This window comes from Chinchilla lanigera, unplaced genomic scaffold (genome assembly GCF_000276665.1).
Source record: "Chinchilla lanigera isolate Chin_1 unplaced genomic scaffold, ChiLan1.0 scaffold00008, whole genome shotgun sequence".
NCBI classification, from domain to species: domain Eukaryota; kingdom Metazoa; phylum Chordata; class Mammalia; order Rodentia; family Chinchillidae; genus Chinchilla; species Chinchilla lanigera.
This window is the reverse complement of record NW_004955409.1, coordinates 22,953,344-22,970,337: the sequence shown is the minus strand read 5'-3', so window position 1 is coordinate 22,970,337 and position 16,994 is coordinate 22,953,344. Positions and strand designations below refer to the sequence as shown.

The window sequence follows — 16,994 nt, the reverse complement described above, 5'->3', positions numbered from 1 at the left end:
GTTGTGGAAGCTCAGCCAGTCTCCTGAGCATTTCCCCAGTGTCTGGAAGTGAACTTTCCCAACTATGTTCTTAAGAGACCCAAGCACGTTAGAGATGTGAATCCAGTTGCTCCAATACCTGTCAGCTTTATCCTGAACAGGAGGCCATTATGCATCAGAGATATTTTGCCTTTCCTCTGGTCAGCTCACACTGATCTTCTGCAAACTTGAATCTTGTTCTCCTTTTATTCGTTTTACACTCGCCCCAGACTCGCTGTCTTCTGCCATTTACCCTTTTGTAGTCCTGCTTCTAGCCCATACCGTCTCTCTTCTGTGGCCTTGCTAAATGTAAATCTTGTTACCCCTTCCTCAGTTCATATTCTGTACGCCCATGTTCTGTGATCCTACTCCCAGTTCCTTCTTTCTAATGCAGCATTTGATCCCCACCTTTATGAAAGAACTCACATCAAACAGCATCTCAGAATGCAAAAGGGTGCTTTATTTACTATCACTTCTACGGTACTCCTCCCTTAAACAGGACGTGGTTATGTTAACCTTCAACATTATATTGGAATCAGCAAATGTCTACTTATTTTTCTACATATCTACGTGGATAATCCCGTGGAGGCCAAGGTGGCTGGGCAGTGCTGCTGGCTCTCATCTTGCATACCCGTAGTACTGGGCAATTTCCCTGTCTTTCTCCCTCTGCCTGAAGAACTGCAGCTTCCCTAAAGAGGTGCATTTGGCAGCCAACTCTCTCTCTTGCTGAGCCTGTTTCTTCAGGGCTTCGCGCTCGGGCCTCTGTTCTGCTCTAATGGGGCTGGACATGACCGGCTGAGGCACGGTGGGTTCCCTCCAGGGAATGGGTTGGTGGCTGAAGTCTTGGAGGAGAAATGGATGTTGTGACTGAGGCAGGGGCTTGTGCTTGGTCACTGCAGCAGCAACAGGCCCCCTTCTGAGAGAGGCAGAAGGTGCTGTTTCCTGGGGTGCAGGCTTAGATGTTGCAGACTGAGAAAGCCCAGGCTGTTTTGAAGTGGTCCAGTGTGGCTGACTGGCATTTTCCAGGACTGGCTGAGTTGGTTTGCCAGGACTCAGCAGAGAGGTGTGGGCAGCTGCTAAGTTGGAGGGCTGAGCTGTGCTATTAGTAGCAGCAGCCTGGACGGAGTAAGTGGCATTGGGTCTCCGTGAGGCTGGACGCTGTGCCCTTCTAGAAACAGGTCTTGCTTGAAGCTTTTCTGGGCTGGGAAAGCGCAATGGTATTAACTTCACCTGTCCAGGTGGTGGGAACTTACACAGAGATGCAGATGAATCCTCTGTTTTGGCACTGCTGTGTTGGTTCTGGGAGCACTCTTGAGCATTCTCAAGCCCCTTCCCCTCCTGTGGGGCCCTCTGATATGGTTTGGATGTTGGTGATGTCTTGGGGTCTTTGGTAATACTCAGTTTTCCTAGTGCCCAGGAGGGAAAAGAGCCTGCTATCTTATCTGCCTTCCTCCCTAATGGATGGAAAACCTGCACAGACTCAAGCATATGCATGCCTAGACAGGTGCGAGGCATTTTAAAGGCCTCTTGGCCCATTGCGAATTGGTTTCTCTTGCGCTTCATGCAGTGAATGATTGGTTTTCCTTCCTCCTTGAGTTTGTTGCTTTTGTTTTCTCTGATCCTCTTGGCCCTAGCTTGCCCACAACCCTTAGCTTGGCTGTTCCTGCTAGCTGCTACACTCAGGGGTTTGCTGTTCCTCGACTTAGCCATGTCCATGGAAGCCCTATCACTGGCTGCTCCACTGCAAATGAGCTCTTCTCCCCTTACCAGGCTCTCAGGGTCCTTCAGCCTGACTTTAGCCTCAGGAGCTTCAGTGATTGGCCTGAAGGTTTTATATTTGTTCTTCCTCACTTGAGGTGAGGGACCCTTTGGGATGCCTGAGTTCCCCTGCACCTTATTCACCTTGATGACTCTAGTGTCTCCAGCTTTGATGGCTGTGGGATGATTGCACTGGTCAAGATCTTCCAAGGGATGAAATATCTGGGGAAGATGAATGTCCTCCACCAGGACGGCAACATCTGCCCACCCCGGACTACACTTACTTCCCTTGTCAAGATTCCCTGGGTCCTGGAGACTCAGGTGGCACTTGCTCCACAGGGCATCTTCAGAACCAGACTTTTCTTGGCTTGGAGGATCACCAGAGGGCATCAGCTGGAGAGGGCCATGGGTCGCTAAGGTGAGTAGAGGCAGATCTTGGTTACCTGCTAAGATGTGATGGGCATCTAGAAGCCTTGCATGCTTGCTTCTCATCTCATCCGGGTTCTGCTTCTCTGGTTGTTCCTGGGTTGTATCCAAGGCCAAGAGGTGAGTGGAAGTCTGCAATGAAGCTCTCTTGGAAATGTCTCCAACTTCAGTTGAGGGGCTCCTATCAAGCAAATGTGCACTTCTGCTAGTGCATGATTCAGGGAACTCCAAAGGCTGTGGCACATATGGTGCCTGGCTTGGCACTTGCCACTCCAAGGATGTCTCTATCTCTGGGGAAGTTTTCTTCCCTGCAAAGGAATCAAGAACAATATCAGTCCTCGCTGAGTGAGTTCTTCTCCTTTCATTCAGCACAACACTCAGATGCCAACCAACAGAGCCTTTCCACAGCTCTTCTTAATGATCATGGACAGGATCTCACTTTAGGAGCTAGGAGGCAGTTGTTCTACTTTTCCCTGCTTATCACCTGATGTCTTTGTTTCATGGCTTTCCTTTTAGGTCCTGGGATTGTTCTTAGTCAAAGGAAACTAAAAGTGATTTTTAGAACAAGACATGATTTGGGCATACTGGTGCAGAATTGTGTACTATGCCTAAGGCCCCGTTCTCCATCCTATGCACAACACACCCTGTACAAACAAACACACATGTATGCAGGCATGCACACACATGCACAAACATGTATGGGTGTGCAAGCCTCTATATATGCACACTCACAGATTTCCTCCAGTGTAGAGTCCTTCTACGGGTTCCGCTCTGTATGGTCTACTCTCTAGCTGATTCAACAATGCTTCTTGCCATGGACTAGGAGATAGAGGAGGTCTTCCTAATGTAAAATGTAGCAGGATAGATATTGAGCCATGTGCTTTGAACAGGATCGCTAAAACCCAGGATCATAAACCTTGGAGAAAATGAACGAAAATGAAACTATCCTTACCATCATATGTTTTGAAGTATCCTCCAAAGGGACCACAGCAATAGAAGAATGAAAGCAATTGCTTTGCAGGGAGGGTAAGGGGGTCCTCATCCACAGGATCTCTGAAAGGTATGTCCTGCCTTACTGGGCTCTTGTGGGAGGGTCTATTCAGTGCAGCAGCGATGGACATGATGGAGCTATACATTTCTTATTTATTGAGCCTGGAAGTGGAGTGACCTGATCCAAAGTAGTTGGTAAAGTCTCAGGACTGAATTCTGCCTATCTCTTCACTTACCAGTACCCAGATGAAGATTCAGCCCTCCTTCAGAAAGCTAACTTATTGCTTTCCTTTCTTGCTCTTGGTACCCACCTTAGAAACTTGTTGCAATGTTTGCTGGAGCAGTTTCTGACTAGTAGATGGCAGAAGTAGAGACGCATTATGACATTTGTGAGCTGAACTTCCTTTACTAGCATCACTACTTCTGGTTGAGGGACACTGGCCCTACTCCCTATATAGAATGCACAGCCACAGGGTTACATGCAGGGGTCTAGCTCTCCAGACAGCAGAGGCTACACTGAGCCCTGAATATAGTAATAGCTGTGCCCCTGATTTGCAATATGTGGTGGTGGTGTCCCCTAAATCAGGCTGGCAAAAGGTGATGGAAATATGAGAATAATGGCATCGGGATGAACTGTCATAGTGTGGAAGCAAGTGTTGTGTTCTGGTCAGTGATGGTCAGTGTGAAGGCCTCAAGGGGCAGATTCCTGTTTTCAGAGCTTCCCCTGATATCCCACTGCCAAATACCTGGAGAGGAGGGAGCTGAAGTGGACATCTGGCTCTGGCTAGCAGCCCTCAAAGACTATTTGTGATACAGTGTTGGTACAGGTAGGCTCTAGCAGTGACTGCCTGGAAGCAGGTGGCAGAGGCTGAGGGCAGGAGCCACGCTGAACGGAGAACTGGAGCCCACAGTCTGGAAGAGTTGGAAGCACTTTCTGTTAAGGAAGTGGCTTGGTTCAGTGGGAAAAGTGAGAACTGAAGAGGACTGGAACTTCCAAAAAATGACAGACTGAGGGCATTTTCTGTGAGAAGGAAGAGGGCCATAAAACATGGGTATCAGAAGCCAGGTGAGGTGGTACATACCTATAATCCCAATACTTTGGAGACTGAGGCAGGAGGACTGCCATGAGTTCAAGGCCAGTCTGAACTACATAGTAAGACCTTGTCTCAAACAAACAAATACAATAACAAAAAGCAGCAGCAAAACATGGATGAGATTGACAAATTTTTACACTATTTGACTAGCAATATTATCTTTCCTAAAGTTCTTATAATCATGACGTCTGTGATACCACTATTCAGTCAGATGCCAGCAAACACTTTCAGGTGGTCTTTCAGGGCTAGACTGGTTTAGAACTCTTCCCGTGAACTGCCTACCTCTTACCTGGCTCATGAAATACCCAAGGGGTTTCGTTCATACATGCAGCAGCCTTCTCTCTACCCTGGGCAGCCCTTGAGCCTGCACTCCTACTGACTCATGACCCTGATTAGTGGATTTGAAACCTTTCAGACCAAGGAGATCCTTAGCGAACTTGTAACCTTATCAATTATGGGCAAGGACACTGACATGAGAGGGGCCCCTTAGACTTGTTCAAGTTCTCCCGTGGTTTAATATTGGGAGCAGGTTACAGAGCCTGACTCCTCTGTCAGGGTTTTGTGTGGTGAGCACAGGCCAGAAACAAGAGGAAAGAAACTTTACAGAGGCTATTTTGTTATTCACTTGGTAGGAGACAGTATGGCTCTTGCTGTTGTTATCTTCGGTGTCTCATTTTGCAGGTACAGGACTCTCCTTGTCTCCCAGGGGTCATTTATAACTAGGGTGGTCTGGAAATTGTAAGGGTCATTCTTTCCATTCTTCAAACCTAGCTTCTGCTCCTAAGTCATTGTGACTACTTGAGGGCCAGTTTCTCAAGAAGTGATTTTGGGAAGAAAAACTTTCTCTGAACTTTCTGATCTACAGGTTACTGCTCTACAAAGTGGTCAACCAAGTAAGCACAGTGACAGTTCACCCATGAGAGAAAAGGACACATTACACATACATAGATGGAGGTGGAAGAGGTGCCGGAAATGTAGAAAGTAAAATGAAGAACTATAGCATCACAGAATGAAAAGGTGCAGATGGATATTAATGAAAATTGAAACTAAGCATCAAAGAATAGTTCACTTACTAGTTATTTAGCGAGCTTGAAAGCATAGTGAGTTAATGAAGAGAGGAACTGCTGTAGAGATGCAACGCTAGGAAAGCGAACATGATTTACTCTATTGTAGGGAACTCACTAAGCCAAAAACAGGCCATGCTGGACAGTGATTTTGAATGCACTTCTCCCAAACACATGAAGGCAGAGAAAAGATGTCAGGGAAAAGTGTGTAAAAAGCCTGAAATGGCAATAAACGTGAACATGGTGGTGGTCATAAGTTTCATAATGCAATAAAACCTAGTATTGAAAGTGGACATATTGGTGTGTGTCTGTAGTTTCAGCATTCAGGAGACTGAGGCAGGAGGATTTCTTCAGCCCAGAATTTGGAGATTAGACTGGAAAACCCAATGAGACTCCATCTCAGAGAGAAACAAAATCAGAAACAAAAATGAGAGAAGGAAAAATAACTGCACAGTTCCACATGCAAAATAAGTGTAGAGGAATTCTGTTATTGGCTCATTCACTTTTGTGGTGAATACCATCCCCACCAAGGAATAAATGTTCACCCTTCCAGACAGGTGTTACATTTGATATCGTCACATACCAAGCTGGGGAAAATACACTGAAAAGGGACTGTGAAGGTTTTCATTTCTCCTCCCAACCTAGCAAATAATCATCTTAAACATTTGGGAATATATGTCAGTCCTAAAGCCTACCAAATCCATCACTGCCAGAACATAATGAAAATGATACTTTTTTTCCTTGCTGCTTGGTATTTTTGTTTTGGGTTTTCTTTTTCTTTTATTTTTTTATGTTCCTGTATGTTACCCAGTGCTATAGTTGGTATTCTTATCCCTTTTTTTTTCAATCTGTTTTTGTTTGTGTGTCTCTGTCTTTGTAGTATTGGCTAAAGTAGCCAGCAGTACTGTACTACTGACCTGCATCCTGAGCTCCTCTTTCTTTGTGTGTGTGTGTGTGTGTGTGTGTGTGTGTGTGTGTGTTATGCTTAGATAAGGCCTCACTTATTTAACCAGGCTGGCCTTCAACTTGTGATCCTCCTGTCTCAGTCTCCCATGTAGCTTTGCGCACAGGAGCTAAAACGATTCTTTTAACTGTAAGAAATCTCACAGGAGCTCATAAATTTGGTTTAGATAAATACAGTATGAGAGATGTGAAGCTTGACATTGTCTTTCTGTCACAACGCAGGCATTTCTTTTGATTCTCAGTGTCAAAACGTTCATGAGTATGTATGTTAATGAAGATGTTGATACCAATACCAATACATGCTCTGTTTTATGAAGAAAAGTGTCATAAAGATGACAAACAGCTTTCGCCTGAAACTTACTGAGCACTCACAGACAGTGGTTCTTTTGACACGCAAGGAGTGAGACACATAGTTTTAAAAACTTGTTTAGTTTAAAAATCTATGTAAAAGAGAATGCTGAAAACTGTTTCCCTGGCCTTCTGGATGATGACTTTTTTAGCATGTATATAGGAAGAATCTTGGGTGAAACATCCAAAATGTTCCCGTTCAAGAACTATCAAGAGACATCCATGCTGAAAGAAGCCATAGGAATAAAACAACCAAACAATGTGACATTTACGACAAGGTGCTTTCCCTAAGGGAAACTCTGTGGTACCCTCCTTAGACTACTAAAGGAAGCATTTGCCAAAACTACTTCATTTTGGCCTTGTCTGAGATTTTACTGTGTGTTATTTCTGTGGTCACTTGATGTCTTCACTTGATATCTTTGGTCATCTTCAAGATTTCTTCCCAACCTATTATTTCCTTTTTTTGAGAAAGTCTCTGTGCCTTCCATCACGTTCTTTTTTGTTCTTTTCTCCTCCCTCATTTTGTGTATTTTCTTCTCCGCCCTCTCCCACTGATCCAGGCAGTTTCTTTTGGCTTGGGCTTCATGGATACCCTCCCAACTGTCCTTCTCCTTGTCTGAATATCTACCTGGGTACCTGAGTATCCACCAGCTCAGTCCTTGGCCCTGGCATTCATTCCCTTGTTTCTATTTTCACTCCGTTCAAACAGAAATCTCTGTAACATGTGAATAGTCCACTTTAAAGGACAACACCATGGAAGTGGAAATAGTGGCCAATAGGGGCCAATGTGGAAATAGTGGCCAATAGCGGCCAATGTGGAAATAGTGGCCAATAGCGGCCAATGTGGAAATAGTGTAGGGAGACTCGGTGATGAAACACCTTAGCATAGAGTTGCTGTTTTCTACCCCACCTAGATTAGTTTTCTTGTTTCTATGGAAATAAACACACTTAGAAGTCTCTGATCAGAGTCTCTATTCCCATGGCTTTCAATGGTCAGAGTTAGAAGAGAAAGAGAACAAAGCACAGGCAATAAGTCAACCTCAGGGAACAGATGAGGAAACATTTTTGTGCAAGAGTAAACCATCCATCCGAAGTCACATCCCTGCTAAAGGTTCAAGCCATGAGCCAAAGTAAGTCTCCAGATTCCCAGTTCAAGGCTTTCTGTAGTGCCAGGACTCAGGAGGCTGAGTAGGTATCTGGTCTCCATTCGGAAATTGACTTGGGCGGGGAGGGAACATGTAACACCAAACACCTTTGAACTTATCTCTCCTTACCTGACATGGTTAGAGAAGGGGCTACAGCACCTGCAGATGCTAAGAATGAAGAGATGTTCCAGGAGGTATTTGGGTGGATGAAGCCAAACTGAACAAGTGCCCAGTAGGGAAAATACTGGCTGTTCGCTGGCGGTGATACAGGCCTCACTTCAGACAACTCCACGGAAGCCCCAAGATTCTCCCAGGTAGTGGTAGATTTGGTAGTTGGATGATGTCACAAAGCAGGCAGTTGAAAGATCTGAGATAGCCAATAGGGAGGTCAGATTCACAACTTGAAGATGGGAAGGGGTGCAGAGCCAACAGGATACTTAGAATACTATAGTATGTAAAAGGTTAAGGGAACTCTGGGATGGTGATGTCTTGTGAGATATACATGAGTACCCCACTTACCCCAGCACACTTATCTTGTAGAGAACACCCAACTGTGTCTTTGATATTGTCTGTAGTAAAGTTATTTTATTATGTATACTTCACACAATAGTGGCTAGCATTCTCCCAGTAACTGTGGAGAGTTAAAATCCTTGGGGAAGGGGGAAAGAGACCTCTAGATAGAGCAGGGTACTCTGAAACTATCTGGTTAGTGAACTTGTTTCAGTTTTTGTAGACCAAAGGAAGGAACTAGGGAGTTCTTTGAGTAACATGGTTGGAGAGGAGGGTGAAGTCCATCTTGTAGTGCAATCTTGAGTGCATCTTGTAGGGGATGATGCCATCCAAAGCTCTTCTGTCTCAGCTCCTTCTCCTTGAGCTGAGCCGCGCAAACCAGGTGGATTGGAATCTCTGTCCTGCTCTCCCTCCCTCACCACCCTCACTGTAGAGCTTGCGTCCTGCACAAACTTGCATTCCTACACTCAGAGATGTTATTTCCTGTTAGCTGCCCAAAGTTGGGTATGTGAATGTATGTGCATGTATGCATGTTGTGGCGGTTAAATGATTGTGTCCACTTCAGTAAGAAACACCCAACTAAATTGAATCAGTATAGTTGTGTTGTGGCTGAAGAGATTTACTGAAGGAAGATCTACCTTGGGTAGGTCAGTGGCTCGAATGGAATACAAAGGAAATGAAAAAAGAAAGCTTATTTCTGTGCTCCAGGCTTCACCTTCACCTTGGACGTCATCTCCTGGGTTTCAGCATAGACCCTTCAGCCTCTACAGGTGGCTACTGTAAGCCTACCTTATAAATCCTGATATATTTATATATCCTGCATCACACCTGTTTCCCTAGTGAGCACTGATGAATACATATGTTCTAATGTATTTGTATTTTATTAGTACATGTTTACAGTGAGTACTGTTTGCTTCCAAAATGAGCAGTTGGTCCATGTACAGAGCGCATCTTTATTCTTTTCTTATCTCCTTCCTTCTACCTCCCCCATCTCCCATCTCTTGATCCCCACCCCATTAGTGTCCCAGTTCCTTCTTCACAGACCTCTCAGGATTCATCCCGTTCTTGGCTGTCTCTGACTTTCCCACCATCCCTCTCGACCAATGTCAGTATGTCCACACCTCCCTTCTATTATGATCAGCAGCTCAGCCCTCACCAGGTAGGAGAATCATCTTCTTCATTTGTCTGCTAGGGGCATGACTCCCAGCAGGCCCCTCCCTATAAGTATCCCACAGGCTCCAACACAAGGCCACCCTCCCCACCTTGGATCCAGGCCCTAGAGGATAGCTGGCCTGGGGCAGGTCTTGGGCCAGGGCATGCCTGGCATGTACTGCATAGCCTGGTAAACCAGAGTGTCGAGGATGGTGAGGAGCAGGTCCACAGTTGAGTGGTTGTAGGGTCAGTGATCAAAGCCAGAGCAGGAAAGATAAGAGACACAGGTATGGCTACTATGGTGGATTGGTCGCCTAATAAGGAAGGGACAGGAAATAGGTAATGGCCCCAGGCAGTGCAGGCTTCAGGAGCGATGCCTGTATATAGCACCTCCATATTGTTTAGGTATCAGAATGCCTATTTCAAGTACCCAGAGTCCCTGACTTAACACTAGCCTCAGTGAGCGTGTGAAGGCCAGCCTCATGCCTTCCTCAGGCTTGGGTCCCTTGCCTGTTTTCTGATCCCTGAGGAGCTACAAAGCCTGGTGCTCTTGAGTGATCCAATGGGGCCAGTAGAACGGGGGCTGCTGGAATGTGTGGCCAATGGGACCCTCAGCCCAGAAGGACGGGTAAGCTCCTTGACCCAGAGCTGCAAGGCTTTAGGGTTCCCCTGAGGCTGTGTTAGTGGCCCAGTTGTGTCAGCTCCAGACACTGCAGGCGATTCCTTGGTGAGTTCTGATTGGGGCCTGCTCCTACCTCATTCCCAAACTGTCGTGTCTCTCAGCCTGCCAGACTGCAGCGCTGCTTCAGACCTTTAGGGTATGAGAGGAACAGGAAAGGTGAGGCTATTTGGGATATGGGTACTGAGTAGAAGGACAGCATCTTCCTTGTGGTCAGGGCAGGCCTCCCCATTGCCTCCCCCTTACCCACACCCAAACACAAACACACACCACAGATTCTCATGCAGGTGAAAGATGGTGTTAAAAGTACGAGTACAACAGGTGTCAGTGCAGCTGTGTGTGTCCCTGGTCAGGTAATGTGTAACTCCATGCTCTGGGACAGGTTCATCTGGCCAGCTTCTCCATTCAGGTCCCTGTCTTGTCACCTTCTTGTGTTCCTGGACAAGTCGTTTAACCTAAGCTTTAGTTTTATTTTCTGCACAATGAGACTAGGGTACTTAGCTCATAGGTAGTTATCATGAAGATTAAATGAGATAAGGTACATAAGATAAGATATTTAACACAAGCTGTGCCCAGTGGCACACACATGTAATCTTAGCTATTCAGGAGGCTGAGGCAGGAGAATCAAAAGTCCAAGGCTAGCCTGGGTAACTTAGCAAGACTCTGTCTCAAAAGGTAAAAAAAGGTCTGAGGATGTCTCTTCTCAACAGAGTACTTGTCTAGCATTCTCCAGGCCTTGGGATCAATCTCTAGCACTGCAAATACATAAATGAATAAATAAGTAAACAGTGTCTGCCCCGTATAAACTCTGAGTAGATACTTGCTGTTATTAGTTTAATTCAGAGCCACTGACCAACCAAGAATAAACAGGAATATATAGTTATCACCTTACCAGCAACCACTATAAATGAACCAAGGGCTTCAGGATCTGAAGACAGGGCTCTAGTCTCAATTCACCACACTTCTAGTAGGTTGAAATCGGAATGTCACGTGACCTGTGTGAATCTATTTTCTTCTCTGATAAACAGTAATAATGTTTGGGAAGCCAATGAGACTGTCTATGCAGAAATAGCCCTCAAACTGTAACTGACCATAAATGAGCATCTGTCCTGTGCTGGGCGTGCTGATATCAGGGAGCAGGCAGGCTGCAGTCTTCTACTCACTCACACCCACAGGGCTCTAGGCAACCTGGCATCGGGCATGTTCTGCGAGTTTCTGCAGCAGATCAGCTCAACGGCAGACTTCCTGGAAGTGGTACACATGATTTACCGACTACCCACTGGGGTCCGAGGGAGCCTGGTGAGAGGGCATACTTGGGTATGAGTGGGAGCAGGAAGGCTAGGACCCTGGGTGCAGCACCCTACCCATCCGCTCAGCTCTGTCCTAACCCTGCTTTCCTGCTCTGTCCTACAGAGGGCCTGTATCTGGGCAGAACTATGGCGGAGGATGACAATGCCAGAGCCAGAACTGACCACCCTGGGCCCAGAACTGAGCGGGCTTGACACCAAACTACTCCTGGATTTACCGTAAATGCTACACCTGGAGATACTGGATCCCCATTAAGCTCAGCTTAGAGTAGATGTGCCCTTAGGAAATAGCCTCACTGAGGCAGTTCTCTGAATGGTGGTTTCTGGATGGCATTTATAGCCAAAAGCAGGGGCTTTTATTCATATGACCCCACCATGGACAGCAGAGGGTGGCAACACTGCTTGCTCTGCCAAGTAATCTTCATATAGCTCAGGCCACATTCATGGAGTATGAAATGAGGGAGGCAATGGTCCAGTTCTCCCCTAGAGAACTGTAATCTGCTTACAGCACTGTGTTCAGAAGAGTGGATAAAAAGAAAATTATGAAATATGTGATAAATGCATTCAAATCCTTGAGGGGCTGTGAAGTAGAAATTATAAGTGGTTCCATGGGACAAGACTAGGATGAATGAGTTAAAATCAGATTTTTGCACAGTATAAGGAAAATAGAAGTAGTGAGTTCCTGATGACTGGAGCTGGCCAAGCCTAAGCTGGATCCCACAAGCCTGGAATGTTGTAGAGCAGATTCAAGTATTGACTGGGGAGAGAGATCTAAGGCTTCTTCGTCCCAGAGAGTCTAGGAATTTATGGCTTCTCACTCATGTGCCTCTTCTCTCACTTTAACCCCACCCCACCCCGTTTCATTTGAGCTGTAGTCAGAGTAGGACAAGGCTGGGGTTGCAGTCCTCTAGGGATTTGGAGATGGAAACAGCAGTTCACTCCATCCTTACATTTTTATAGCCCTTCACACAGATTTTGGCTCTTGCACAATTTGGCCCAGTTCCAGAACTGACAGCCCTGTATGGACTGCATGATATCACCTCAGATTTGTGGGCCAAACAGCTTTTTTCTCTAATGCCATTCAAATCCATTTAAATATCATAGTTCTCTGAGATAATTTAGATTAAGAGAAATTCGGTGGCTTAGGTGAAGTGAAAAATCCTACACCATGAGCCAGAAAACCCAAATTCTTCATTTGTGAAAGAGGGATAAGAAAAATTTGAATGGTACTTAACAGTGTCTGGAGCTTGCCAGCCCATTAGATCAGGACAATTGTTTCTTATTTCTTTTCAAAACACTAGAAATATGTCACTCTCTTTTTTTCTCCCTTCAAGCAAGCAGTGATAAGTAGCTTAGTGCTGTTTAATATCAGTCCCAGTCCAGGGTCCCAGGTCCCAGGTCTTGGTTTTGTGTTACATCTCTTCTGGGGAATGTGAGGTTCAGAGATCCCTTCTCAACTTGGCTGAGTTGTGACTGAGTGTCCCTGCTGTCCAATTACGTAACAGGATCCCGTTGATGGACAGACTGTCCAATGAATCCATTATGTTGGTGGTGGAGCTGGTACAAGGAGCTCCTGAGCAGCTGCTGGCTCTGACCCCACCCCACCAGGCAGCTCTGGCAGAGCGGGCACTACAGGACCTGGTAAGAGTCCACCCTTCTGGACTCACATCTGCTGTCCTTGGCAGTGCATGCTTCTCAAACAGTGATCTCTGCCTGTCTTCCAGGCCCAGCCCCCTTATTGTTGCCAAAGAGGTTCCTATCTATAAGGATCTCTAGCTTCTAGATCTGCCTCTGGATTCTGTTCCTTAATAACCTGCTTTATGATTCTTATCCATCCCACTTGGACCTGAGAAATCAATGGATCCCACCTCTCAGTCTTTCTACCTTGCTCATATCTGAGTTCATTCACTGTTTAAGAAGGTGAAGAGGTAACAAGCATCCTAGGTTGTTAAATTGTGGGCAGGAGAGAAGGAAGGTCAAGGGACTTGGTGTCTTGATCAAAAAGCCAAGTACTCTGAGTCAGAGGTGCACTGCTCAAGACCTGATGCCCCTCTCCAGGTTCCAAAGGAGACCCCTCTCTCAGAGGAAGTGCTGGAGACGCTGGGCCCCTTGGTTGGATTCCTGGGTATAGACAGCGTATGATGGATCCCTCTACCAATCCGGCTGTCCCATCTCATCCAGCTGCAGGGCTTCTGCCTACAAGAGACATTTGCCACAGAGCTGGGACAGCTCCTGTTGCAGGATCCTGCTCTTGGGTATGGACCTTTGGAAACTTCAGATGCTAACTTTTCCTGTACCCAGCCCCTCAACTACAGTCATCAGTGGCAGCTCCTTCCATATGCTTAATGACCCTTGGAGCCTGAATCCCCACTCGTACTATGTCCTCTTCTCCTCAAGGTTCCCTCAGCTCCCAGCGTATGATCATCTTCCTATCCTTTAGGAAACCAGAATTGTGGAGCCAGGATGAAGTAGAGCAAGCAGGACATCTAGTATTTACTCTGCCTACTGAGGCAATTTCTTTGATTCCCAGGGTAAGGTGAAGGCACATGGAGGGAGTAAATGCACAGGGGGATGAATGAACTGGTTATAGCAATGTCAGGCCAAGGAGGCAAAGGAAGCACAACCTGGATCTGGGGAAGACTGCTAAACACAGGCAGGATTTAGAATTATGGCTGCAGCAGCTGGCCTTGATCTTATCCAGGCCTCTCCTTCTCCTTCTCCTTTCTTATGCAGGAAGCTTTGGGCCCAGAGGCCCTGGAATGGCTTCTAGAAAAGCAGCAGAGCTGAGAGCAGAGCTGAGTGAGACAGCTGTGTGGGAGACCACAGCTTTCTCCCAAGAAAGCAGCCCTGGTAGCTGGGCTTCTATGGCCAGCTTCTGATGATCTTCCAAGTGAAGCTACCTAAATACTCATATATCCAGCAGAGGATACAGGAGAGAGTATCAAACAATACTGTCAGAAGTTTGGGCCCTAGGCTTGGGATGTAGCTCAGTGATAGAGTGCTTGCCTAGGATGCATGAAACCCTTAATTTGAATTCCATCACTGCAGAAAAATAGTCCAGACTCTGTAAGCGTGCTGTGCCCAGATTATGAACCTTCTGTTTTATTTTACTTAAGAGTATGGTCTCAAGGTGCATCCATTTACCTAGAAATGTCTCAAGTTTATTGTTCTTTATGACTGAGTAGTATTCCATTATATAAAAATAACACACATCTTTTTATCCATTCCTTGGCTGATGGGCATTTGGGTTGTTTCCAAGATTTAGCTATTACAAACTGTGCTTCTATAAACATGGGTGCACATATATTGCTGTGGTATAATATTTTTAGTTCTTCCAGGGAGATACACAGAAGGGGAATAGCTGGGTCAAATGGGACCTGTAATCCTAGTCTTTTGAGGAATTCCAGATGTTATGAAATAGGAAGAAATTGTTTGAAAGGAAAGAGGAACTAGGGAGGGGTAAGAGGGAGAAGGGAAAGGAAAGAAGGGAAAAGAAAAAAACTATTTTAAATGGACAAAATGGAACAAAACTTTGTACATAGGGAGAGGAAGAGGGGTTGAAGGGAGAGGAGGGGACTGGGGAAAAAAGAAGAACTGAAATATATCATATAGAGGTACAAATTCCCTGTGATGAGTATAATCTTTATGTATATATAAATTGTACCAATGAACTTAATTTAAAATAAAAAATAAGTATCAATCTATCAATAAATAAATGCCTTCTGCTTTCCTTGGGGATGATTATCCAGGTTTCCCCTAGTTCCTGGGTTCTGTAATTCTGGGGTTTTATAGTTCATTAAATTTTTATCCCTGGTCTCTCCTTTCCTGTTCTCTCATCAGGGGACTCTGCTCCAGGTTGGCTAAGCATGAGACTCCTGCTGGGGAGATCCTTAGAAGGAGGGAGACACTATGAGGCTAGAGACCAGAGTCCTAACCCAGCTGTACCATAAAATACAAGGGCAAGCTCCTTAGTCTCCCACCTATGAAATAAGAGCCTTTTCTTTTCCAATCACTTCTTCCTCTAATGAAAGGGAAAAACTGTATAAGAGAAACTGTTTTTTTCAAACTTTGTTCTTGTGAAACTGCCTAGCTTTGTAACTGCTTCATGGCTTCACAATTACTTTCTTGACCCCTATAACAAGGAGAGTCTAACTGAACATGCAGGATGCCTGATTGTATCAGTGTAACAAGCTTCATAAACTAATGATCATTAATCTACCCTGGTAAATGATGATCTCACCCCCCACTAGCTAATCAGAAGGACTTCGAGGCTGTTCTGTTTCACCTTTGTACCTCCTGCTTGTGCATCGTATAAAGGCCCTAGACCACCAGAGATCAGGACCTGATATTTTGGAGGTGATTCCAATCAGTGCCGGTAGATGTAAAATAAATCTGGCTCCAAACCGTGGGTGTGGTTTCAGTGTTTCTGGTTGCCATAGCACTAACACCCTCTAAGCCCTACAAATATCACCCTATAATCATCCCTTGACCCATGCTGTTTACACTTCTCTGTCCTCCAAAGGCTGGGAGAGTCATTCTATCCATAAATATCTTTCTAGGCATATTTTAATACACATGACCCTCTGGACCTGCCTTCCCCCTTCAGAGCCTGTACCAACCTGTGCAGACATCTGAGGGACCTTCCCAGCAGCCTGGTCTGCAGCACAGATTGAGAGATGGAGATCTAGGACTTTGAGGACTGCCTGGCACTGTTTGCAGCAGATCCAGGGCTTGGGCCTGAGGAACTACAGGCAGCCATGGGCAAGGCAAAGAAGGTCAGGGGTGGAGAGGCCTCTAGCAGTTAGAGGGGAAAACATGCGGCAGTTGGTTAGGTGTGATGGGGAACACAAGGGAATGGGGAGTTGGGTGAGAGCTATGGAAACAGGAGATAAAAATAGGGTTTGGATCTCAAGTAGGTCAGAGGGGATCAATATTGAGGAAATGGAGCTGGTACATAAATAGAGGGACTAGAGAAGCGGTTATCAACTTTTAGTGTCAAAATCATCTAGGGAGAGGTTTTTAAAGTACTATTGCTGGGGTACGATGCCAGTCTAAGAATCTCGGTTTGGGGCCTCAGCATCTGTGTTTTAACAGGCATATTAGTGAGTGTGCTGCACATAAATGTCTAGAATTCATGGAGTAGAGTTTGCTTTTGATTCTGATACTCCAGGGTCTTGCAATAACCCCTTAGTCATAGGAACTATTGTCTAATGGGTTCATTTTACAGTGGAGGAAAACTAAAGAAAAGGCAAGTGAGTTGCCCCAAATTCCACTGCTAAGGTCAAAAGCAAGATTAAGACCCAGCATTCTGACTCCTAGTCCAGTGCTCTTCCCATTCACATTGTTCCTCTCTTCCTCCCAGTTATGGGGTCCCCCTCGAGGATTCCATCCTGAGCAGATTCTGCAGCTGGGCCGGCTCTTGATAGGTCTAGGAGAGCGAGAGCTCCAGGAGCTGACCCTGGTGGACTGGGGAGTGCTGAGCACCCTGGGCCAGATAGAGGGCTGGAGCTCTGTCCAGGTAACATTTCCTCTCCTCCCTC

At 45.8% G+C, this 16,994-nt stretch overlaps 1 protein-coding gene and 1 pseudogene across 3 annotated transcripts; one reads left to right on the top strand and one right to left on the bottom strand.

Moving 5' to 3' along the window:
* Window positions 1-457: 457 nt before the first annotated feature.
* LOC102018572 (uncharacterized protein C2orf78-like) lies at window positions 458-8,107 on the bottom strand. Of its 3 annotated transcripts, XR_001232609.1 has the most exons (3): window positions 7,936-8,107; window positions 2,935-3,118; window positions 2,425-2,510 (listed from the first exon to the last, which is right to left on the bottom strand). XR_001232609.1 is itself a non-coding variant. In XM_005376894.1 (2 exons), exons 1-2 carry the CDS (start codon window positions 7,940-7,942, stop codon window positions 637-639), a joined length of 1,881 nt encoding a protein of 626 aa, XP_005376951.1. In that variant the 5' UTR covers window positions 7,943-8,107; the 3' UTR covers window positions 458-636. The 3 variants fall into 3 exon arrangements, 2 of the variants coding, with proteins under 2 accessions (XP_005376951.1, XP_013365713.1); XM_005376894.1 differs by lacking the exon at window positions 2,935-3,118 and having other exon boundaries at window positions 458-2,510; XM_013510259.1 differs by lacking the exons at window positions 2,935-3,118; window positions 7,936-8,107 and adding an exon at window positions 3,939-4,008 and having other exon boundaries at window positions 458-2,510.
* A 1,900-nt stretch (window positions 8,108-10,007) lies between these two features.
* LOC102009153 overlaps window positions 10,008-16,994 on the top strand; it is a 9,503-nt pseudogene continuing 2,516 nt past the window's right edge.